The sequence below is a fragment of the Neltuma alba genome, unplaced genomic scaffold, assembly GCF_004799145.2.
Source record: "Neltuma alba isolate B1F8T4 unplaced genomic scaffold, ASM479914v2 tig00012567_pilon, whole genome shotgun sequence".
In the NCBI taxonomy this organism is placed as follows: domain Eukaryota; kingdom Viridiplantae; phylum Streptophyta; class Magnoliopsida; order Fabales; family Fabaceae; genus Neltuma; species Neltuma alba.
Genome location: NW_021637022.1, coordinates 44,671 through 66,949, shown reverse-complemented (window position 1 = coordinate 66,949; position 22,279 = coordinate 44,671). Strand labels below are relative to the sequence as shown.

The 22,279-nt window shown below is 36.6% G+C and overlaps 3 protein-coding genes and 1 pseudogene across 3 annotated transcripts; 3 read left to right on the top strand and 1 right to left on the bottom strand.

The window, feature by feature from the left end:
* The first annotated feature begins 3,006 nt into the window (after window positions 1-3,006).
* Window positions 3,007-5,725, top strand: LOC114728775 (transcription factor TBF1-like). Its single transcript, XM_028915720.1, has 2 exons — window positions 3,007-3,321; window positions 5,207-5,725. The coding sequence occupies exons 1-2, from the start codon at window positions 3,205-3,207 to the stop codon at window positions 5,339-5,341; spliced, it is 252 nt and encodes an 83-aa protein (XP_028771553.1). The 5' UTR covers window positions 3,007-3,204; the 3' UTR covers window positions 5,342-5,725.
* A 393-nt stretch (window positions 5,726-6,118) lies between these two features.
* Window positions 6,119-8,082, top strand: LOC114728774 (subtilisin-like protease SBT5.4; annotated as a pseudogene).
* Window positions 8,083-9,602: 1,520 nt separating this feature from the next.
* On the top strand, window positions 9,603-13,476 carry LOC114728760 (subtilisin-like protease SBT5.4). The gene is made up of 11 exons (XM_028915706.1): window positions 9,603-9,689; window positions 10,007-10,116; window positions 10,204-10,301; window positions 10,411-10,578; window positions 10,948-11,062; window positions 11,196-11,739; window positions 11,841-11,938; window positions 12,016-12,261; window positions 12,336-12,450; window positions 12,538-12,751; window positions 12,938-13,476. The coding sequence occupies exons 1-11, from the start codon at window positions 9,603-9,605 to the stop codon at window positions 13,474-13,476; spliced, it is 2,334 nt and encodes a 777-aa protein (XP_028771539.1).
* Window positions 13,477-15,511: 2,035 nt separating this feature from the next.
* Window positions 15,512-22,156, bottom strand: LOC114728728 (protein DNA-DAMAGE INDUCIBLE 1). The gene is made up of 16 exons (XM_028915669.1): window positions 21,880-22,156; window positions 21,754-21,786; window positions 21,258-21,385; window positions 20,541-20,649; window positions 20,302-20,418; window positions 19,846-19,911; window positions 19,081-19,143; window positions 18,956-19,000; window positions 18,674-18,735; window positions 17,842-17,935; window positions 17,019-17,111; window positions 16,867-16,936; window positions 16,681-16,751; window positions 16,504-16,558; window positions 16,080-16,105; window positions 15,512-15,925 (listed from the first exon to the last, which is right to left on the bottom strand). The coding sequence occupies exons 1-16, from the start codon at window positions 21,943-21,945 to the stop codon at window positions 15,794-15,796; spliced, it is 1,230 nt and encodes a 409-aa protein (XP_028771502.1). The 5' UTR covers window positions 21,946-22,156; the 3' UTR covers window positions 15,512-15,793.
* Between the last annotated feature and the right edge of the window lie 123 nt (window positions 22,157-22,279).

The following is a 22,279-nucleotide window of genomic DNA, read 5'->3' as shown; positions in this document are numbered from 1 at the left end:
AGAGAATGTTCTTGAGTTCTATTTCTTTTAACAGTTAAGCGTCGGTCGTAATATTTTTCTCTAACATCAAGAAAGCATGCTGTAACATGATCAAATAAGTAGTGTCAGATTATAATTTAAAAGGTTCCATACTTTGCTAAATATTGGTGAATGATGATTGATATATTCTTGTGATAATCAAACATTTAAAAGTATCATCTTCAAATTGATAATCTGACATTGAACTAAATGCTATGAATGAAAAGTAATATTAAAAATATTATAAAATTTTTGTTAAAACTTATTTTTAATTTGAAAAGGCATTAAAAATAAAAAAAGAAGAAATTGAATATCTTTTAATTTTAAAAATTACTTTTACATGAGCAATTTTTCAGGAAAAATCACTCGTAGTAAAAAGTCATGAAAAACACGATCACTTCTGCTCTCTGAAAGCTCCTTTCATCGTCTCCAAATCACTAAGCAAACAGAATAAAACTGTTCAGCGACCATATAAAACTTGGTTGATAAAACTGTAATTGCCGAATTTGTACGAGATTACTTGTCTCCAAAATCCTGATATTCAATTCTTCACTCTTACGGGCACCTATTGAGCACCTCCCTCACAAGGTGCATCAGGACGCGCAGCCCGCTCCTGAGAGTCCAGTCCCAATTTGGGGCGCAACATGTGGTGTATAAACTCCCAAGCACAGGCCTGATACGCTCCCCCACAGATGGATCCATCATCCATAGGATCCATCGCGGCAACAAGGTGCGCCAGGTGGGAGACTTTTTTACATGTGTCACTGGCGAAACCTGAAATGAGCGCCGCCACTGTCTTGATCAGGACTTCCTGCGTGAGGGGCAGCGGGTTCATGGACAGTGCCGCAGGAATTGACTGTTGACATGACACACACAGGATGTTAAGGATGAGCTTAGCGGGGCTAAAAAAAAAAGAGGGCACAGGAACAATTACATAAGATCAGGGGAAATTGAAGATCAGAAAATCCAGTGACATTGCCCCAGAGAGGTTCATATAATTACCTAGATTGTGCTTCCCCGTGCGTTGCACGGGGAGCATTCACTTTCAATTTAATACTTAATTGTATCAAACAATAAAACATCAATTATCTAAATTAATTTTTAAACTTCTGGCCAAAAAATGTAGTTTTGAAACTTTTATATTAAAATTCAGAAAGGGAGAATTATATTTAAGGAGGAAGGAAACAAATCAAATTTTCTCCATGTCCTCTTCGTCAGACACTTATGACTAAGTGTCCACCCCCTTCTTTCCTCTCTGTATAAATGTGGAGCTTCGATTAAATCTATGCCTTTTCTCTTGTCTTTATTTCATCCTCTCATATTACACAACTCACACAACACACATATCTCCTTTCATTTTTTATCTTCAGAGTTTGTATCAACTGGACAAACATAACATAAACTTGAAATAAGAAACAATTTCAACCTTTAAGTATTGAAATCTGTTTATTCAGTGGCTTCTTATCGCTGCACTTGGATTTTTTGCCTCGTCCAAACCATTCCTTTTAAACTATACATGGGTTTCATACATAGCTAAATATAGAGGTTGAGGGTGAGCAAAAAGATGTCCCTCACTTTATTAATTTTAATTCTCTAGTCTAATATTTCACCAAACCATGGATCCTTATATAACAGGATATCTTGAGGGTCATAATTGCATATAATTATTTAATGTATTGTTATGAAGCTACTTTTCTAAAATATAGCAACGTTTACGTGTATAGTTTTGGCCATAATTTTTTTGTCAATAATTATAATTATATACAAATTGTATAGCAAATAATGAATGACAATAATATTCGACCATAATGATCATTCATTAATAAAGGAACAAAATACACGGACAACATAGCGACATATACTTCTAAATCTTAAATAAAATGAACATGTAACATTGGGAACTAAATGCACAACATCTAAATAGCTACCTCCAAACCATAACGCAACAGACATGATTACTCTATCAGCTTTATATTCAATAATTTTTGGGATATCCTAATATATACAAATCATACCATATTTGATCCATAGCTCTATCAGCAATAGTAATAATTATTATTTCTATCTTATGTGACTTAAGAAACATGAATACTAAATTAAATTTAAGATCCTTTTCATATGCTTATGAACTTGTGTCATGCTTAAGCTTTTGGCCTAGACCCATTGATAAGTACTAAATGATACTCATGTTGTAACAGTACCACTCAAGGAGCTTATGAAGTTTTATAAAGATGAGTTCAGCAGCCCCCAAAAATCCGAGTGTATTGCATGCAAGCAACGGAGTCAACGTGATTATATCAGTAAATTTATACTCATACAGAATCATAATTTACAGTACCTGTGCAAGGGAATTAAATGCGTATGCTGAAGTATAAAGGGCTGATACCAAATGCTTTTTAGCAGAAAATGTAACAGAGCTACCGATGGGGACCGACTTTCATGCACAAAATTCAATGTGCATTTAGCAGAACGTCTTACCCTATCACAGAGCATTAATCCTAAATGGTTGATAGCTAAAGCTTGACGGAAGGCTAGAGAGAGAGGTTCATATAGCTAATTACACATAGTTTTAGCAGAAACAGACCTTAATTCTATATAAATTTGACAGAAAACGTAACAGACGATCAGGATTTTGGTGTAATTAATACCATATGCTTTTTAGCAGAAAATGTAACAACCTACCGATGAGGACCGACTTTCATGTACTAAATTCATTTACCCTATCACAGAGCACTAATCCTAAACCGTTGATATCTAAAGCTTGACGGAAGGCCAGAGAGAGGTTCATATATCTAATTACAGCAGAAACTGTGACCAACCTTAATTCTATATACATAGCAGAAAATGTAGGATTTTCCTATAATTAATACCATATGCTTTTTAGCAGAAAATGTAACAGAGCTACCGATAAATTCAATATGCATTTAGCTGAACGTCTTACCTTATCGAATAACTAGTTCACTACGTCTAAATCGTTGACCACTAAGGCTTGACGGAAGGCGATCTCGTAATTCGATTCATCGACTAACTGTTGAAAGCCCGCTAGTTCTTCAGCAACTATGAAGGGAGGAAAGTCCCCTAGAAGGTAATCAGGAAGGTGATTAGGATCAGGAAGCTGTTCAAAGTCGGGAAACGGTTGAGGAACAGCGGGAGGAAGGTCTTCGGGAAACTGTTCAAAATCATAAAATGGTTGAGGAACAGCGGGAGGAAGAAGCTGGTCAAAATCAAGAAACTGTTGAGGAAAAGCGGGAGGAAGGTCTTCAAGCTGGTCAAAATCAAGAAACTCTTGAGGAACAGCAGGAGGTGTAACATCTTGAGTTTTATCAGGTTTTAATAGCCTCTTTTGGTTGATTTTGAGGATATATTAGTGATTTAATCTTGATCTTGGTGTTTAGGTTGGATTTGAGGTATGTTGGAGGAATAGGTGAACGTACCCCTCTCAGGGTATGTTCGCCGCGGCACACCGGGAGTTCCAAGGGAGAGTATCATTTCGAGAAGGTTTCGTCGCGGCGAAGGTGAGGGCATGCCGCGGCGAAGTTTTTCTAGGCGAGTGAGAGTTTCTTTTCGGGAAGCTTTTGCCGCGGCGAAAGGTGTCGAATCTATATAGACGCTGGAGGGTTCAGTTGTGCGAAAATTAGAAAATCTAAAGGAGGAGAAAGGAGCTCTGCTAGGGTTTCGGTGTTGAGGCTTGGGAAAGACATTTTTAAGTATCCATTACCTTAAGTAAGTGATTTTAACTTCTAATCTACTTTCTTTCTTGGAATTTCTGAGGATTTTTGGTGGAACCCTAGGATTTTCTAGGTTGTGATGGAACTGAGGTTTTTGACCGATTGTTTTGAGTTTAATTGATTGCTTTGGGTTAGTCTAACTTTTTAATCGGTGTAGTTTCCTTGGATTTGAAGAACATTGAGTTTTTGAAGCTAGGAATTTTGTGTCCTCAAATGTTGTTTTGGCCACATTATTAGTTTGAAAGCTAATACATGATGGTTGTGTGTTTGTGTGCTTGTGTAGACCGATTGCGAGTCTTGTTGGTGCACAGGGCCACATTGTTGGTTTGTTATTCCTTGCTCAAGCGAGAGGTAACCACTTTCCAATCCTTAGTACTTGCTTCTGTGGTATTGTGAGTAGATTTATGTTTTGTGCTCCAAGTAGTAATTATGTTCAAACTGTATGTTGTATATAAAAAGGAAAACCGTCTTGTGGGGTTTCGATTGATGATGAATGAATCTTGAAATTGTGAAGGATATGCCACTGAATGAAATTACTTATAAAATGTTCAATTACTATTTGATTATGATTTGAGTATGATGCATGAATTGAGAATTGGTGAGAGTTTTTGATAGTTACTACCACATGGTAAGGCTCCATTAATGCATGATGGATGGCTCAGTACGTCCCCCATAGTGAGGGATAGGCCTTTTGGCTCCTTACGTCCCCCAGAGTGAAGGGATAGGCCTTTTATGGCTCCTTACGTCCCCCATAGTGAGGGATAGGCCGGTTTCGGCTCCTGAAAATCTCCTAAAGTGAGGGATTTGGTTGATGGGATTGCATCATTGTACTTGCATAACTTGTTGTGGCTATCTTGTTATCATATTACTTGTGAACTGCCCCACTTGACACCTCACGAGCACCTATTTAGTAGTACCTTGAATTGAAAAGGTTGGTTACTGGGACTCCGTCTCACCCCGTGGTTAACAATGTTTTCAGGTGAAGGTTCTGGGCGTGGGCCATCGGGAAGAGACACAGAGGCTTGAGCTTGGTTAGCTTTAGGCCTCTAGCCTTTGTATATGTATGGCTAGTATATATTGCCACATTTAGGACTGCTTTTTGAAATATTTGATTACCCGGCCTTGTTGTAAACCGGAGAGAATGTATCTCCTTATTTTGGTTGGCCGGAGGCCATTGCTAGTGTCTTATGAAACTCTGGATTATTTTGTTGGGAATCATTTAGATGGGCTGATGTGATGTCTGTTGTTACCCGGGCCGGAGGCTCGGAAGCCCAGTAGATGTAAATGAATGATTTCAGTTGCATGCAACGGACTTTGAGTTGGAACCGAGTTTAAATGTTAATTCAAAATTATGCAAATTTCTTCCTACTATGATAGTTCATTTCACAGATTTCCTTTTCTACCATAGTAGTGATTTTGTGATGAGTTATAATGTTTTGAGGTTAAGGGTCTTACAAGAGGAAGGTCTTCAAGCTGGTCAAAATCAAGAAACTCTTGAGGAACAACGGGAGGAAGGTCTTCAGGAAGCTGTTCAGGCTGTTCAGGTGCAGAGCGCGGAGAGGGAAGAGGGACAGAGCCGTTCCCGGGCATTTTGAAAATGAGGAAAAAAACTCACTCTACGCTGGCTTAAGAACTTGGCGCCACGCCCCATAACGGCTTTACAAGAAGGGAGCGCTACGCACCGTTTGGCTTTTCAAGAGATAACAAGAAGGGAGCGCTGCGCTCCGGCAAGGAAAAAGAGATTCATTATTATCCATTCATTATCCCACCTCCAGGAATGGAATGGCCGAGGATTCTGACCCTACTTTTTTGCTTGCCGGAGCGACTCTTTCTACTGTTGGTAGTACTGCTCTGCGAGAAAAGGCTGCTAAGGTTGTTCACGAGGCATCCAAGTAAAGATCATTATCAACGTGGCTCCATGGATGTTCGCTGTTGCTGCTAGCTCAATAGACAGAGACTTCGCCAATTACGTTGTTCTTGGTGACTAGAAGCATATAATGGTATCATGATTCATATCAGTTGTTTTGAAGTTAAATACCGTACTTGTCAATTTTTTATTGCCAAGTATTATTAGATCGCATCTTTTCTTATTCTTTTTGTTCTCGGTTAAAACCATCTTCTTGCTTCATTGTGGCTTAGCTTGTGTTTGGATGAAGTACTTTTTAAGGAGAAATAATTTTGAAGATCGTGTGTTGATCATCAATCAACAGACTAAGGGGGTGTTTGGATGGAAGTCAAACTATGGTTTTAAAAGTGTTTTTACGGTATACGAAGTAAATACGTGGAGGAGTCTGTCTCGTTTTATGGAAAAGTGCTTTTGAGAAGCACTTTTCTATTTTACCAAACACTTCCTAAGTTGTTTAATCATGGAGTTGTTTCCAGCAGTTGAATTCCATGAATTTCTAAATTCACCATCCAAATTCATCCTAGGTTAGCTGTGGGTTGTTTAACTTCAAATTGCAACATCCACTTTTGCTAAATTCAAGATAAAAAATTATAGTATGTACTCATTGCTTTATATGAATTTGAGCTGCCAGGGAGCTAGTCTTTCTACAGGCTTACCATCCGAGAAGTTCTATCCTCTGATCAATTCTATTGATGCTAAAGCTGCTAATGCCACAGTTGAGGATGCGTGAGTAAAAATGTTATAATATGAATTGTATCATTTTCTCTTTCCTTCCCATCTCTGTGTTTCTAAGGATGCTAACATAAATCGTGATTTCTGGCAGTCAACTGTACAATGCTGGAAGCCTTGATCCCGAGAAGGCTGAGGGTAAAATTCTTGTTTGCCTCGTAAACAGCTCAATAGGAATAGTTTTAGCAGAGCAAGGGGCCATACTTGCAGGAGCTGTAGGACTGATTTTGGCCAATGATGAAAAACGGGGAAATGATATTATGCTATTGTCCATTTGCTGCCTGCTTCACACATCAATTTCACTGATGGTGAATATGTTTATTCCTACGCAAAACTCGCCAAGTAATTATATTTCTCTTAAAATTCCAAATCGTTTTGTATTGTTTCAGTTCCCAAGATAGTTCTAGCATGTCATAATCTAATACTATGTCTGTAATGCAGGGCCCCTAGGGCTTATATGACAAGAGCAAAAACACGAGTAGGAATTAAACCAGCTCCTGTAATGGCTTCGCTCTCATCTAGGGGACCTAGTATCATCCAGCCGGGGATTCTCAAGGTCTTGCTTTTGTTTAGTAGTCAAGTTAGCAAGTTAATACATTCAAATACATTTAGTTTCCGAGATGACTTTGCAGTTAACAGATTTTGTTACCTATTTCAGCCTGATGTCACTGCACCAGGAGTGGACATTCTTTATGCATAACCAGATGGCCTAACTGTGACTGGTGTTGATTCCGATAAACGTCGGTTCTTATTTAATATAGGGTCAGGAACCTCAATATCATGCCCTCATGTTTCAGGCATTGTTGGCCTTCTCAAAACAGCCTATCGTCATTGGAGTCCTGCTGGTATCAGATCAGCAATCATGACTACTGGTATGCATATGCAGTTTCCATTTGCACACTTTCTAGCAGCATCTACTTCTTATAAGCTCGGAGCCTAGTTTTTTTTTTTAATGATCATTGATTCTGTATCATCCCAAGAATCTTTCTGCATAAATTTTAGCATATTACGGATTTGTTGTTATACAGTATGCCACTTGTTTATTTAGTTTCCTAACTCTTCAAATCTCCACATTTTCAGCAATGACGCTTGATAACAACAACAAACCGATTCTGGAACAGTCCAAGCAAGAAGCAAACCCATTTGCTTATGGTGCAGGGCACATCCAAGGACCTTGCAATGGACCCAGGACTTGTTTATGATCTGAATACTGATGATTACTTGAACTTCTTATGTGCTCATGGTTACAACCAAACCCAAATCATGTTATTTTCCAAGAGCCCTTATACTTGCCCAGGATCTTTCAGCATTGCAGATTTTAACTACCCTTCAATCTCTGTGCCTAATCTTGGAAACCAATCTGTAACTGTTACTAGATCACTCACAAATGTGGGAGAGCCAGGTGCTTACAGTGTCCATGTGAAGGCTCCTCATGGAGTTGGTGTGTTGGTTGAGCCAAGTCTGCTGATATTTGAGAAAGCCGGTGAGAAGAAGACGTTCAAAGTTATCTTGAAATGGATTGGAGAAGATGGCTTTTCCGATTATGTATTTGGAGAGATGTGGTGGTCAGATGGCAAGCATAAAGTTAAGAGTCCTATTGTAGTGAAGCATATACAAGAATAGTCTAGAGGGTTATTAAGCTCGTTGGCCAGAAAAATCATGATTTTTTTTTAAAATTAGAAACTACTGCATGCTGATTGATTTCTTGATTTCGGAGCGGTTTGATGCATAAATTAAAATGAAACAAAAACAAATAAAATAGAAGTTATAATTTTATAAATAAAATTGTTACTTGAATTCGTTTGTTTCTGTTGGAGTATCTTGTAATTTGAAAGTTTGTATTTCAATATGTTATGATTTAGGTAGTTAGCATATTATGCACTATAATGTTATAATATTTTTTGGGATAGGACTTACAAAAATACGTCCTAGAGTCTTAATTTTTTTGACTCAACATTTATTTTCTCTGAATTTAGGATTAAAAACACTCTGTTTGATAATTAAGATCTCAAAATCTTTTTATGATTGAAGGAGCACTTAGAAACTACAAGAGAAATGGGAGATAGATTTTGCTCTCAATTGAAATCTTTAATCTCGTTCCCATTTTCTTTTTTTAATTAAAATAACATTCGTAATTATCACTGCATAAAAGAACAAAATTTTTTTCTTGACTAATTCAATTTTCAAATTAAAATTATATTTGTTCATGAGACCACCAATTTATGTCTTTACTCCTAAATGTAGTCTTTAATGACATTCACAGTTTTTTCGCTTGCCCAATTCTTAGTTTCCAATATACGACACAACTTTCTTTTTTGGAAAATTGAATTTATGTGATGAAGATCCGAATCCCTCGTTTGCGTAATTTGTCAACTTTGAAACTTTAAAAAAAAAAACAATAAAACTTTTTTATACACAAAAAAAAATTTCAAATCACAAATAATTAATTTTTTTGGACAAAGGAATAATTAAGCGGTTCAATCGGACTATTTTTTTTTTTCTGACCATGCATATAAACTTGTTCACTCAAGTATCATAAGTTTCTCCTTTATAATCGTTCCCCGAGTAACTATACATCAGACAAAAAATTAAAAAATTTACGAAATTTAAAATTTATGGAAAGAAATATCTTGGATGCAAATAAAACTTATTAAATTAAATTAAAATAAAATAATAAAATACTGATATCAAAAGAAACGCCACAAATCTAGTTCAAACCAGACTCCAAAGAATCTGCTATTGTTAACCGGAAAATTCAAATTAATTACTGAAATTAAATGGATACATTAAAAAAGAAAAAAAAAAAAACAGACTACGTACCAAAATTCAATCTTTGGCAAGAAACAAAGAATCAAGATTCCATCTTTAGTGCTTTCTGAGATTAAACGTATTGCATATAAAGATAAAAGTATAAGCATAATCATGACTGGATTCTACGTGTGTGTGCATGTCAAACATTATTTTGGCAAGTTTTAGCCATTAATGCGAGGATCTCAAGAGATTTTTGAAAGGTTAATATCTCCTCCTGCGAACTAAATTTAGAAACAAGTTTCTTATGATTAAGCCAAATTAACTGCACTGAATCTGATCTTGAAATTCCGTTAATATAATCTTTCGTTATTAGTTTCTGTGCAGTGAAGTTTATAAAAAGCCAGAGAGGAAAACAGAGCCTCATTGCCTTGCAGTTTTGAAGCATAATCTCATCTTGGATGAAGAAAACAATGGCGAAATCCTCCATTATTCAGTTTCTTCTATCAGTGTTTCTTCTGTCCACTTTCTGTCTCCAACCTATCCATGCCATTAAGAACGTAAGCACTTCTCTTTTCTTTCATTTCTTTAAACTCTCTCTCTCTCAAATTGAATTACGAATGGAGTTTTAGTGTTTTTCTTCTATCTCTTTGATCTAGTTGGCATTTAAGAGAATGTTCTTGAGTTCTATTTCCTTTAACAATGGAGCGTTGATTGTAATATTTTTCTTTAACATCAAGAAAGCATGCGGTAACATGATCAAATAAGTAGTGTCAGATTATAAATTAAAAGGTTTCATACTTTGCTAAATATTGATGAATGATGATTGATATATTCTTGTGAAGGGCTTAATATATGTGTGCTCTTCCTCTTGCAGTCTTACGTTGTGTACTTAGGGTCACATTCCCATGGCCCAAATCCTACTGCTGCTGACCTTGATTCAGCCACAACTTCTCATTACAATATATTGGGATCACTCTTGGGAAGGTAAATAGAATTTGAAAGTTTCAATGAACCCATATGGTAAATGCTATAAGAAAGAAACTGACATGTTAAAGTTATGACCTTTTGCAGCCTTGACAGAGCACAACAAGCAATAATTTATTCTTACAATAGAAATATTAATGGCTTTGCTGCTCAACTTGAAGAGGAAGAAGCATACAAGCTTGCACGTAGGAAGGATAATTCCTCAATGACATTCTTAGTTTTGCTCTGTTTTTCTCATCATTTAACGTTAAAGATTACTGATTTATTCATTGTATGGTGTTTTTGTTGGTGCAGAGAATCCAAATGTGATGTCTGTGTTCTTGAACAGGAGGCGGGAACTGCACACAACACGATCATGGGAGTTTCTTGGGCTGGAGTCTTCTCAAGGAAAACTCAATAATGATTCTTCTTGGGCTAAGGCGAAGTATGGGGAAGATACAATCATTGCTAACCTTGACACAGGTTTTTTACTTAGCCTCATATTCAAAATTCAACCCTGTATTGTGTCTTTCTTTGAAGAATTCTAAATGATTTATGGGTTTTCTGGGAAACTAGTTTCTCAGCATCCATCCTTTCCTCTGGCTTTTCCCTGTTTATTCTTGTGCTTGCTTAGAATTTTATTTCTGGTTTTGCAAGTTCTAAAAGGATATGATTTAATTGGACAGTATTTTTTATATAATCACCTACTTCGGTTTCATTTCACATTTTTTATTTCTATGTGATATATGATGAGTTCAAACATGATTACTTCTCATCCTACGGAGGTTTTCCCGTTGTCATTTACTATAACTGATTGACAGTTTTATTATGCATCATCTTCTTCTTGAATAGGCGTTTGGCCGGAATCCAAGAGCTTCAGCGATGAAGGAATGGGGCCTATACCATCAAAATGGCGTGGACAATGCCAATTTGGAGATCTTCGTTCAAAAAAATCTCTCTGTAACAGGTCAATCCTCTGGATGAAAATTTTCATTTCCAACCATTGCTCAAACACCCGAGTTCACTGATTTTCGCTTTCAATCAAGCAAAACCATGAGCTACGATTAATTCTCTATCTCTAACTGTTCTTCCATGTACAGGAAACTGATAGGAGGAAGATTCTTCATCAAAGGCTTTGAGGCATTTGCCGGCAAACAGAATGCCTCTTGGTACACTACACGTGACGTTGAAGGCCATGGCTCTCACACTTTATCAACTGCTGGTGGAAACTTCGTTGAAGGAGCTAATGTCTTGGGTGTTGGAACCGGTACGGCTAAAGGTGGATCTCCAAAGGCAAGAGTTGCAGCCTACAAGGTTTGCTGGCCTCCTGCTCAGGGTCAAGTGGCTGGAGGCTGCTTTGATGCTGATATATTAGCAGGGTTTGATGCTGCAATAAGTGATGGTGTTGATGTTATTTCTGCTTCCATTGGTGGTGAACCCGTAGACTTGTTCAGTGATGCTATAGCCATAGGGTCCTTCCACGCTATTTCCAAGGGAATATCGGTAGTTAGTTCTGCAGGCAATTCCGGACCAAGACCTGGATCTGTGTCTAATATAGCTCCATGGATGTTAACTGTTGGCGCTAGCACATTAGATAGGAACTTCGTTAACTATATAGCTCTTGGTGATAGGAAGCATCTGACGGTACTGTAACATGTTCTTTCTCATTTTGCTTTGAAGTTGGTATAATGGTTGTGTGAATTCTGTAACTGTAAATTACATTGAGATTTGTTTGTGACTTTCAGGGAGCCACTCTTTCAGCTATGAGCTTGCCATCTCAAAAATTCTACCCTCTGATTAGTTCTAAGGATGCCGGAGCTCCTGATGTGCCATCCAATTTTGCGTGAGTACCATTCCAAACTGGTTTCAATTCCGAAAGTTTTGTTAGTAGAATGTGATGCACATCTTGGATTCTTGCAGTGAGCTCTGCCTCAATGGAACCCTTGATCCTAAAAAGGTGAAGGCGAAGATATTGGTCTGCCTCAGAGGTGAGAATGCAAGAACAGCAAAAGGCGTGGAAGCCTCTCGAGTAGGAGCAGTAGGGATGATCTTGGCCAATGATGCCCAAAGCATGGATAATACTATAGCAGACCCTCATGTTTTGCCTGCTTCAAATATCAATTATGAAGATGGTCAATATCTTTATAAGTACATCAAGAAAGCCAAGTAATGATCTTTCTTGTGCTATAAGCTAGTTTTGATATTGTTGAGTTCTTAAATTACTTGTTCATATCGTGTAGGAACCCTGTGGCTTACATGACTAGTGCCAAAACATTAATGCCAATAAAGCCAGCTCCTGTCATGGCTGCATTCTCTTCAAGGGGACCCAACACAATCCTGCCTTCAATCCTCAAGGTTTGTTCTCTTTGTTGCTTCATCAACTTTACCTCATAGAGATGATTTTACTGGAAAAAAATTTCACCTGTTGGCTTTCTGCTTCAGCCTGATATTACTGCACCTGGGGTGAACATCATTGCTGCTTATACAGAAGCCATAGGCCCAACTGAGCAAGATTTTGATAAACGAAGAGTTCCTTTCAATGCAATGTCAGGAACTTCTATGTCTTGCCCTCATATTTCTGGCATTGTAAGCCTTCTCAAAACCCGTCATCCTGACTGGAGTCCTGCAGCCATCAGATCGGCAATCATGACCACCGGTACAATATATATCACTCTCAACACATCTTAAAAAGGAGATCTTTTTAATAAGTTCAATATGTAATATGCATAAAACTGAGCAAGTATATTTTGTTAAAAGGTTTCTCAGACCCACTTTCATATCCCTGGTTGTTGGTCTGCTAAGAACTTCCTTTCTAACTTCTCTGGAACTCATTCTTTTTCAGCAAGCACTACAGATGACGCCAAGAATTCTATTCTGGATTCATCCATGAAAGAAGCAATACCATTTGCTTATGGAGCAGGACATGTTCAACCTGATGCAGCTATGGACCCGGGGCTTGTTTATGATCTGACAATCAATGATTACTTGACCTTCTTATGTGGTTATGGCTACAATGAAACACTTATTCAGGCACTTTATGGAAAGCCCTTCACTTGTCCAAAGTCAACCAATGTGCTGGATTTCAACTACCCTTCAATCACAGTGCCCATTCTGGGGACAAATACAGTCAAAGTTACAAGGACAGTGACGAACGTGGGGAGACCAAGCAAGTATTTCGTGGATATTAAGGTTCCTAAGGGACTTAATGTCTTTGTTGAGCCAAGTCACTTGAGATTCGGCAAAGTTGGTGAGAAGAAGAGCTTCCAGGTTATGATAGAAGGAACTGGTCGGCACAGGCCTGCAGCTTATTCTTTTGCAGAGATAATGTGGACAAATGGGAAGAACACAGTGAGAAGTCCTATAGTGGCGCACCACAAGTAGGGGATGATTACGAGGATTCTCTTGTTATCTTAGTTATGTTACGTCTTTTAAGATTGTTTGTTCATTTGTTTTTTGGATTTTAGAAATTTGTTAGTATGGATTATAGATATGACATTGGTGGAGTTTCATAGTAGCCTCTGCTTGGCTTTTCCGACTGTCAAAAGATACATAATTGTGTTTTAGACTATTAACATGATTTTAAGAAATTACTAGGGGCATATAATTTGTCAAAAAGAGTTTAGTACTAAGAAAAACCCTTTTAGATTTAATTTTTACAAAACTTTCAATTAACCATAGCATTAGCCTAGTGAATTTTGGCAACAGATGGAATTGGAAAATTAAGAAAAATGAGAATACATATACAAACGCGCGCGCGCACATATATATAGCCTTAAATCCATTTGCACGTGCCAAGGGGAGTACCCTTCGTTAATTACATTCACACAAAAAAAAAACTTTGAATTAATATAAAAAAAAAATTTCCAACTAGCGGTGTTATTGCGACAAACAATTTAAAGTGTCTAAAAACAAGTCATGCTCGTACCCTTTGAATACACCCAAAACAAAGTTACTACCCTTGATACTTAATATAAGATATAATTAATTAATTTGAAAAGATTAAAAATATTAATTTAATTGTTTGTAATTAATTGTTGATTTTTTTAATTACCTTTATTAATTATCTGTATTAGGCTAAACTACTAAATAAAACTTTTAATATGTACAATTACTATAAGAATTACTTTAAAAAAACGAATAAATATTGAAACATAAAGTAGATTAATTATGTGCATTAGCTGAAACTACTAAATGAAACCTTTAGGACAAATCAAGTGCGTTAGGTCCGTTAAGTCCAGTTAACCAATTAGGTACTGCCACCTGGATTATTTTTCCGAATCAGCCCTTAACCCCTTAGACCATCGTTTGCCACTAAAACTTTAGGGGAAAAAAAGGTAAAAAAGGAAAAACAAAGAGAGAGCCAAATCGGAGGGGCATGAGAGTTCCCCATAAAGACAATGACAACTTTGAAGAAACCTCATTCAGATCCTTGGGAAATTGAAACTTGCCTGAGTTTTTAATGAATTCAACTAGGCCTAGCAAAACTCCATTATTATCAATCAAACTGTTAAAGGTGATAATTTCCTGCTGTTCTTTTGTATATTTCGAATCCAATTTTTCTCCTCCAATAACCATTTTGTTGCGTAATCATAATTTGTTTTTGCTTCCGTAGCTTCAGTCCCCAACAACGATGCTTTAGAGGATAAAGGAAGAGGGTTACTGAGAGAAGAATCTGTAAAACAACTTTCTTTTGGTTTTTCGATAATCTCTTCCTTCGACACAGCAGGATGTCTTCCTCCGCCATGAGCATCTTGATGTCCCCGTTCCATTTTTCTTTATTCCTCCATACACTGGATATTGATCTTCCTTTGACAGAACCAGGCCATCGGAACTTTCAAAATTGCCGTTGTCATTGTTGGGAAATCCGACTTTGTTTTCTTTAGCCCTTGCTCTCATCGCAACTCCTCTCCTTTTTTTCTTAAATTTTTTTTCCAGAAATTTTAGTCCACTAACGGGAGTTTACGGGGTTAAGGGCTGATGTGGAAAAATAATTAAGGTGGCATTTTTTCATTGGCTGACTGGACCTAATGGATCCAAGTAACTTGACCTAAGTTTTCTCCAAACCTTTAATATGTACAACTACTATAAGGATTATTTTTTAAAAAAAAGATAAATATTGAGATATATAGTAAATTAAAATCTTATATTTAGAACCAAATTGAATGCTAAACTAGTTGTTATATTAAAAAGCAGAAGTAGTATTTTGTGGGCTTTATCTACAATTGGCCCACACAAGTTCACAATTGACATATATTATTTACAGTCGAACAGATTTGAAGAGGGAGTAGTGTGGTTTTTTCACGCCTATAGCAAGTTACAACATTCTGAGGCCATATTATTCCAGCTTTAAATATAAGTAATAAGCCCTATCAGAATCTTTTTAAGCAAAAAAAAAAAAATCCTGGTAGTGACTGACTAAATGTAAACAAGAAGAAAAGGATTTATAAACACACATTGTCTAACGTTTGTTTGGAAACATAGATTGTTTATTCCAAACCTGTTGTCTTGTACAGGTGAATATCACATGCTTGAACCTTATAACTAAACCATAAATTAGACCTATCCAATTGAATCAAAACAGTTCCTTAGCAGCATGAAACATCACCTGCTCGCCAATTCCATTTTTATAGAATTAAAATGAATGTGGAAACAGAAGCAAAAATACTATTTGCAGTTGCAGTAAACTAATTAATGGATTCTAGAAACCCCCAAAAAGAAACCCGGCAGCTTGATCCTCATTGCCATTGAATAATTTAAGAGCTTGTACCACTGCTTCTCTTCCAAACCCTAACTCCACCAGCTTTGCTACTTTTGCTTCAAAATCACCCTCCTGCAATCACAGTGAAGCTCTATTATTATATTGATAGTATCTGGGATCACTAGCATTCACATCAATCGCATCTGAAATTGCTTCAGAAAAAAAGAATAGAGAAAATGACGGGAATGATGCAAAACACTGAAACACTTCTTAGTTGCAAATTTACCTGAGAAGTGCCACCAGAAGCTCCTCCTAGAAAGAAATGGATAATAGCAAACGAATTAGAATGTTGAATTTAACTATAATATCAGTATTATATATGCAAAATTTGAAAAGGAGAAATAACATGTTTGCGTGGATTAAACAGAAACTGCACAACTTTTACGTAAAAATTGTCTATAAAGTAAGGTTAATTAGAATATCAAGGAAGGAATAACTATCAAGTATGGAATTTGATAGAGAGTTAGTAGGATGGAACGCTTCGTGGGTGTTTAAGTGGGTTGGTTATCCCACCTCAACACAGTTAGCTTCCCAGGTCCCACTTAGGGACCCATCAGAATTCCAATAAGAATCTAGTGAATTCCAATGAGTCAAAACATATAAAACTTTCCCCTGCAGAACAATTAGTAGGAACAAAATCCGGTACTAACCTGAAGACTGGCCTCCTTTTGGTGCAGCACCACTCCGATCTGTTGGTCCTGTTGCCTAAAGGATAATACAAAGTTGTCAAAACAAAATCACTGAGCAAAGCAAAAATAAATTTAAAACACAATAAAAATTTGAAGTCATTTGCTTGATTAAATTCAACCGAACACAGGTATACTTACTGGGGCACCTGAGCTGGATGCTTCCTTAGCATACCTTTCTTCATCCAGAAACCGAGATGGTATGTCTTTTTCTGACCATAGCACACAAAAATGTTAACCAAGAGTTTAAGAGAGAGCTATACGAACACAAGCAGGAAAAATCTTCATGAATATGTTATGATTCCATCCACACGTTAGAAGACTGACCTTGCAAAAATGGCACAGAAACTTCTCCTCCACCAACTCGCAAAACATTGTCTTTTAAATCTATAATGCACTGCAGACACCAGAAAATTTTCACAAAAAACACAGATTTTACTGGAAGTGAGGATACCTGAGTTAGCAAATGAGTATCTTACCTGGTGCTTTCGGAGCATATCCAGCCCAAAAAGGAACTCCATGTTAGGAGCATCGAGCACTAAAAATGAGCAAGGGTAGAATATATTCCCAATCTACATGAAGAATGACAAACAAAGAGAAAGTGGGAAAGGAGACATACATATTAGAGAGGAAAATACTATAAGAGAATGGTCTGTCATTTCAGAAAGAGTAACTTTATCAAAACTGTAATGCACAAACATGAACCCTTTTAGAGACATAGAAAGTAATCATGCTCAAGTACATTGTATAAGAAAAAATCAGGATGCACCCTGTACCTAAAATGCAAATTTGGAATCCGTAGGCTATCATTTCAACCTTAACCACATTATAAAAAAGTCCAGAATAGTTTGCTCTTTATTTATTGATAAAATCTATTTTTCCTATAAACGGAAATCGTACAAAAAGTGGTCAAGGGAGCCTGAAAGAGGTCACTACTTACTAATACTCCTTTGGTCCTAAATATAAGACCCATTTTGTAGTGTCAATTATACTACAAAATGGGTTTTACTTATTGACACTACAAAATGGGTCTTACATTTAGGACTGAAGGAGTATTAGATAAACAGACTACAATAAAGATTCTTCTCTAGGGAATATTCACGTATTTATCAACCTGTGAACTTTGTTCCCTAAAGTCAAAAGAAAACCAGAACACCAAATATGTTTGAGCATGAAATTGGACATCTGTGCTAGTCCATTCGACATACAATTATAATCTACCAGATAGCAACAGACACTAAGATGGACACAACTTCATCCGCCTGAAAATCATCACCACAAAAATGGTTAGAATAATATTACCTTGATTGGAGCTACATGTATTCGTCCTAATATCTCTGATTGGCCAACTCCATGAGCAATTCCTTTGTAACGCTGGTCTAGAAGTCTTAACAATCTGAAAGATGGCATGAATATTTAAAAAAAGCATCCTCTCATTTCAAAATCTAGCACACTATTGAAACCAGAATCTGTAAATGCAAGATAATGATAAGAAGAGTCATTATGATACCTTACAGGCGTAGAATTTAAGAGAAGATAGTCATAAATTATCAAAAACAGGGAAAAGACAAATTTCAAAGAATAGCCGTCTAGATTTCAAGATACTGTCATCAGTGCGACACTAGGAGAAATGTTCATTCAATATCCTTTAATAATGACACAGGAAGATAATTATTAAGTGCAGCAAGCATATTTTACATTGCAGAGTTTAATCAAACCAGCTCTAACGTTCCTTAAAATCATTCATGGACTCATCTTCCTCAAACAGTCAGCAATTCTCGTTGCATGGTGCACAAGCTTAGCAAGTGGAGTCAGACCTAAAATAATGACTAAAGCTCTAACACAGCATATAGAAAAGTGCACGATCATAGACTTTTTTTTTTTTTTTTGGCCAGGATCATATACTATGCTCCTTATACTATCCTTTCTCTTTCTTTTCTCTTAATCGAGTTATTGTTAGACCACTTAGCACAAATGATGAACCATATTTCCTCAGAAGTTTAGACAGCCAGCTATGGGGTAGAGTACTTTCATGGGCATGCAAATATGTCATCATAACAAATTCAATAACATTAAACTATCTATAAATGCCAAGGAAGAAAATTCCAGTCCAACAAATGTTACTAACACATACCCACAGCGCTCAGCACAGCTTTTTGATATAATCGTAGACTGGGCTCCGCTATCAACAAATGCCTAGAAAAAGATATCATAAAAATCAATGCAACATAAATTCCATTCTGTATCCCCTTCCATTGAAAAGGAAAATGACGCCATCAATACTTAGTATTCTCTGCCAAAATAACCCTATGATAGGCATTAATAGCTCTCCCACTACAGAATGGTTTTCTTCTCATTTTCAAAGCAGAAAATAACCCTGAATTGAAGAATGCACTCTCTGTAACTGTACACTTACTTTCAGTGGGACACCATTAACCTCCATGTCAACATACAACATGACCTGAAGAATTACATAAAAATCATTAAATTAATGATGAAAAAAAAAAAGATATTAGCAATGGATACAGAATTGTAACATACCACTCTTGCAAAGGCTTCGGGATTATGTTCTAGTGCAGCTGCCCAGTTTTCATCAATTCCTTTCTGTAAACAACGTCAAAATTCTGTCATTCAAAGTAGAGTAATATGGTATTTTGCTTCAGAAAGGGGGAAAAAAGTTTATTATGGCACCATCATAAATTATTATGAGCATTAAATATGGAGCATGGAAACAAGTAATAGGTTGCATTAAAGGAGGTTAACTAATGACAAATTTTACAATAATTAAATATTACCTTTCCAAATTTTAATCTGACCTTAAATTCATCTAACAAGGTAATATTATAGTTTACTTTAGCCAAGGAATTACCAAAGACATTCTCCAAAGCTCGTAAAAAAAATGTTAGTGAGATAATGAAGATTAAATTTAAAAATTGTTCTTCATCTAAGAAATAGATAAATCTTGAAACAGATATTGAGCATCTAGCCCTCTTTTAAATATAATTAAGCATAGAATAAATCATTGCATGCCATAAACACTCAAAATATGCCCACATAATCACATAAAACAAATCATACTTCGTGGAAACAAATTAAACAAGTGATAATAAAGTGATAAGTAACAACACATACTTCATTAAAAGCACAACCTGAGAAATCCCAAGGTCTAATAGAGTATGTATTTTCAGTCCAGATGGAACGTATAATTAGTTTTAAAAGGAGAGAGCCCCTTATAAAACATTTCAAGAGCAATAAAACTTATAATTATGCAGCTAATGTAACAAATAAGATATAAAATAGACTCACCTGACGAATAGCAGCTTCAATCTTCTTTTGTGCTTCAACATCAAAAGGATCTGCATAAAGAAGAGCCTAAAGTGGGGAAAAGTCAAACAAGTCATTCTGTCAGCACATTCTAAGTCTGATTAGTAATTCACACATTTTATTCATGAAATGGGTTGGATTGATATTAGTCTGGATACAGAAAAATAATTCTATTAAATCTAATGTACTTAAAATCACATAGAGCCAATCTGATTTTCTCTTAAAAATGATGATCAGTCACACCAACAAACAGAGCCAGTGAGATCAATGTGATCACATCTCTTACAGATACATTAGACATAAAATACCTACACACACACACACACTGCCAACACACATAAAATATATATACAATATACAGAATAACATGTTCCTCCTCTTTTTGACGCTGTAATTCACAACTGTGGAGGAAAGAAAGTCACTGGAGATCCTACTTACAAGTTCCTCCTCTTTTTGACGCTGTAATTCAGCTCTCTGTTGATGACGTGCTCGTAGAATCTCCTGTATTCTGTTAAGATCACTTCCTAGAATAGCTTGTGCCAACTCTGGATCATTCTGTAAGTAAGAAGGTCATTGCATAGCAAGCCATAAAAGAAAGATACAGAGGACAAGTAATTACATAAATTGTCTGAAAATCATATAACTTGAGAAATGATGCATTAGGTCTACTCATATACCTGAAAGAGCTGACCTATCAGGTTAGAATCCTGTCTAATGTGCTGCTGGAAAGAAGCAGGATTAACAGCAGATCCATCAGGATTGAAGCCTAAATCATTGGCAGATGCACTGGATAAAGAAAAAAGAATTTGTCACAGAAAGCATTAGCTATAAAAAAAAAAAATCCATTTCAGCATAAATCTAGGCATTCAAATATCAACGCAAGTTTACCCAAAGAGGCTTTCATCATACATTATTAACATAATAGTTTACTATCTTCATTCTTTTACCATTCAAACATTCAAATTACATGAATGACAAGCAAATGACGATAGCAAAGTCAAAGAGTAAAAAATCTTCTGACAGAAAGATAGAGAAACTCTTCAGAAAAACAAATTAGATGGAGAGAGCAGCACTAGAAAGCCAGACTTTTCCTCATCGCAGAAGGATCATGGTGGTCAGGGATGTAACAATGCATATCATCCCAAAAAAATTGCAACAATAACCACAAGCAAAGATCATAATTAAGTGGCATAAGAACGAGTGATATTGCAATGCGGGGATTCCTTGATTCACACCTAAAAGCAAGCAGACCATGCGCAGAGCACAGACATTCAACTCCCCCCCGGGGAGTGGAATAGGCAGAATGTCAGAAGGGGGTTCCAACAAAGAAAAAAAAAGAAGGTTTCCCAGCATTACCTCGTGACATTGCAATATAATATTAAAGAAGAGCTTACCCAGAAGAAACAGAAGAGACCATCATCACCAAATCTTCATCTTTAACACCGAGAGCACTCAATTTCTCAGAATTACTCATCTCCCTTCCATTATAGAGAAGTTGCTGTTGCTGAAGAGGCACTTGTGTCTTCATAGATGCGTAAGGTTAACATCAAGGAAACAAAGTAAGACATCATTAACGGACCAATATGCACAAGAGAAGAAAAACATAAGATTCAGTCTCTCATGCACCACTCTGATTGCTTTTGCCTATTAAAATCTAAAAGAAATTACAAACAAGTTGACTATAATGACGCATTAGTCAGCCATCAATAACATCACTCCACAGTCCAGCTTTTGCTACAAAGTCCTCGACCAATGAAAATTGTAAAATTCAAAACTTTCTATTAAATATCGTTCCCTGTTCTCAGCAATATTGAAGAGCATAATGCATTGTAGAAGAAAAGGAGCAAAATTAAAAAGCAGAAAAAGAGGGAAGGGTAATGGGGAACTCACTTCTACCTCAAGCAATGCCTTGACGTTTTCCACCTACCACAAAGAAAGCCAAAATTGTAGATAGCAATAGCAAAAGAAAGCTTATCAAACAAAAAAGGCGAAAGAATGATGATTCCAGATTCTTACAGATTCATGGGGATCAACATCCAACGAAAGTATTTGTTCATCAGCAGTCATTACAGTGATCCTCATCTTCAACTTCTTGCTCCGGTTCGATCCCTTTGCCTCTCTCTAGATTTGCGATACCTTTCTTAGCGCAGGAGAAAAGGACGAGCTTTTTATATGCAAAGCCTTAGACTGTGGGAAGACCAGATTTCCCTCAAAGGTATCGCTTCCTAATTGCTCGCTTGCTTTGCTTAGTGACTTGGGTTAATTGGGTTAGATTCAAACGCGTCTCTTATCCGCGTTCTTGTCAAAAAGACACAAAATTTAACTCCATAGGTTAGGGAACTCCAAATTCCTAGTTACCCGTTACCAAACAGGGCTCCGAACCTGGGACCTCAACGTTGAATTAATTTACTATCCA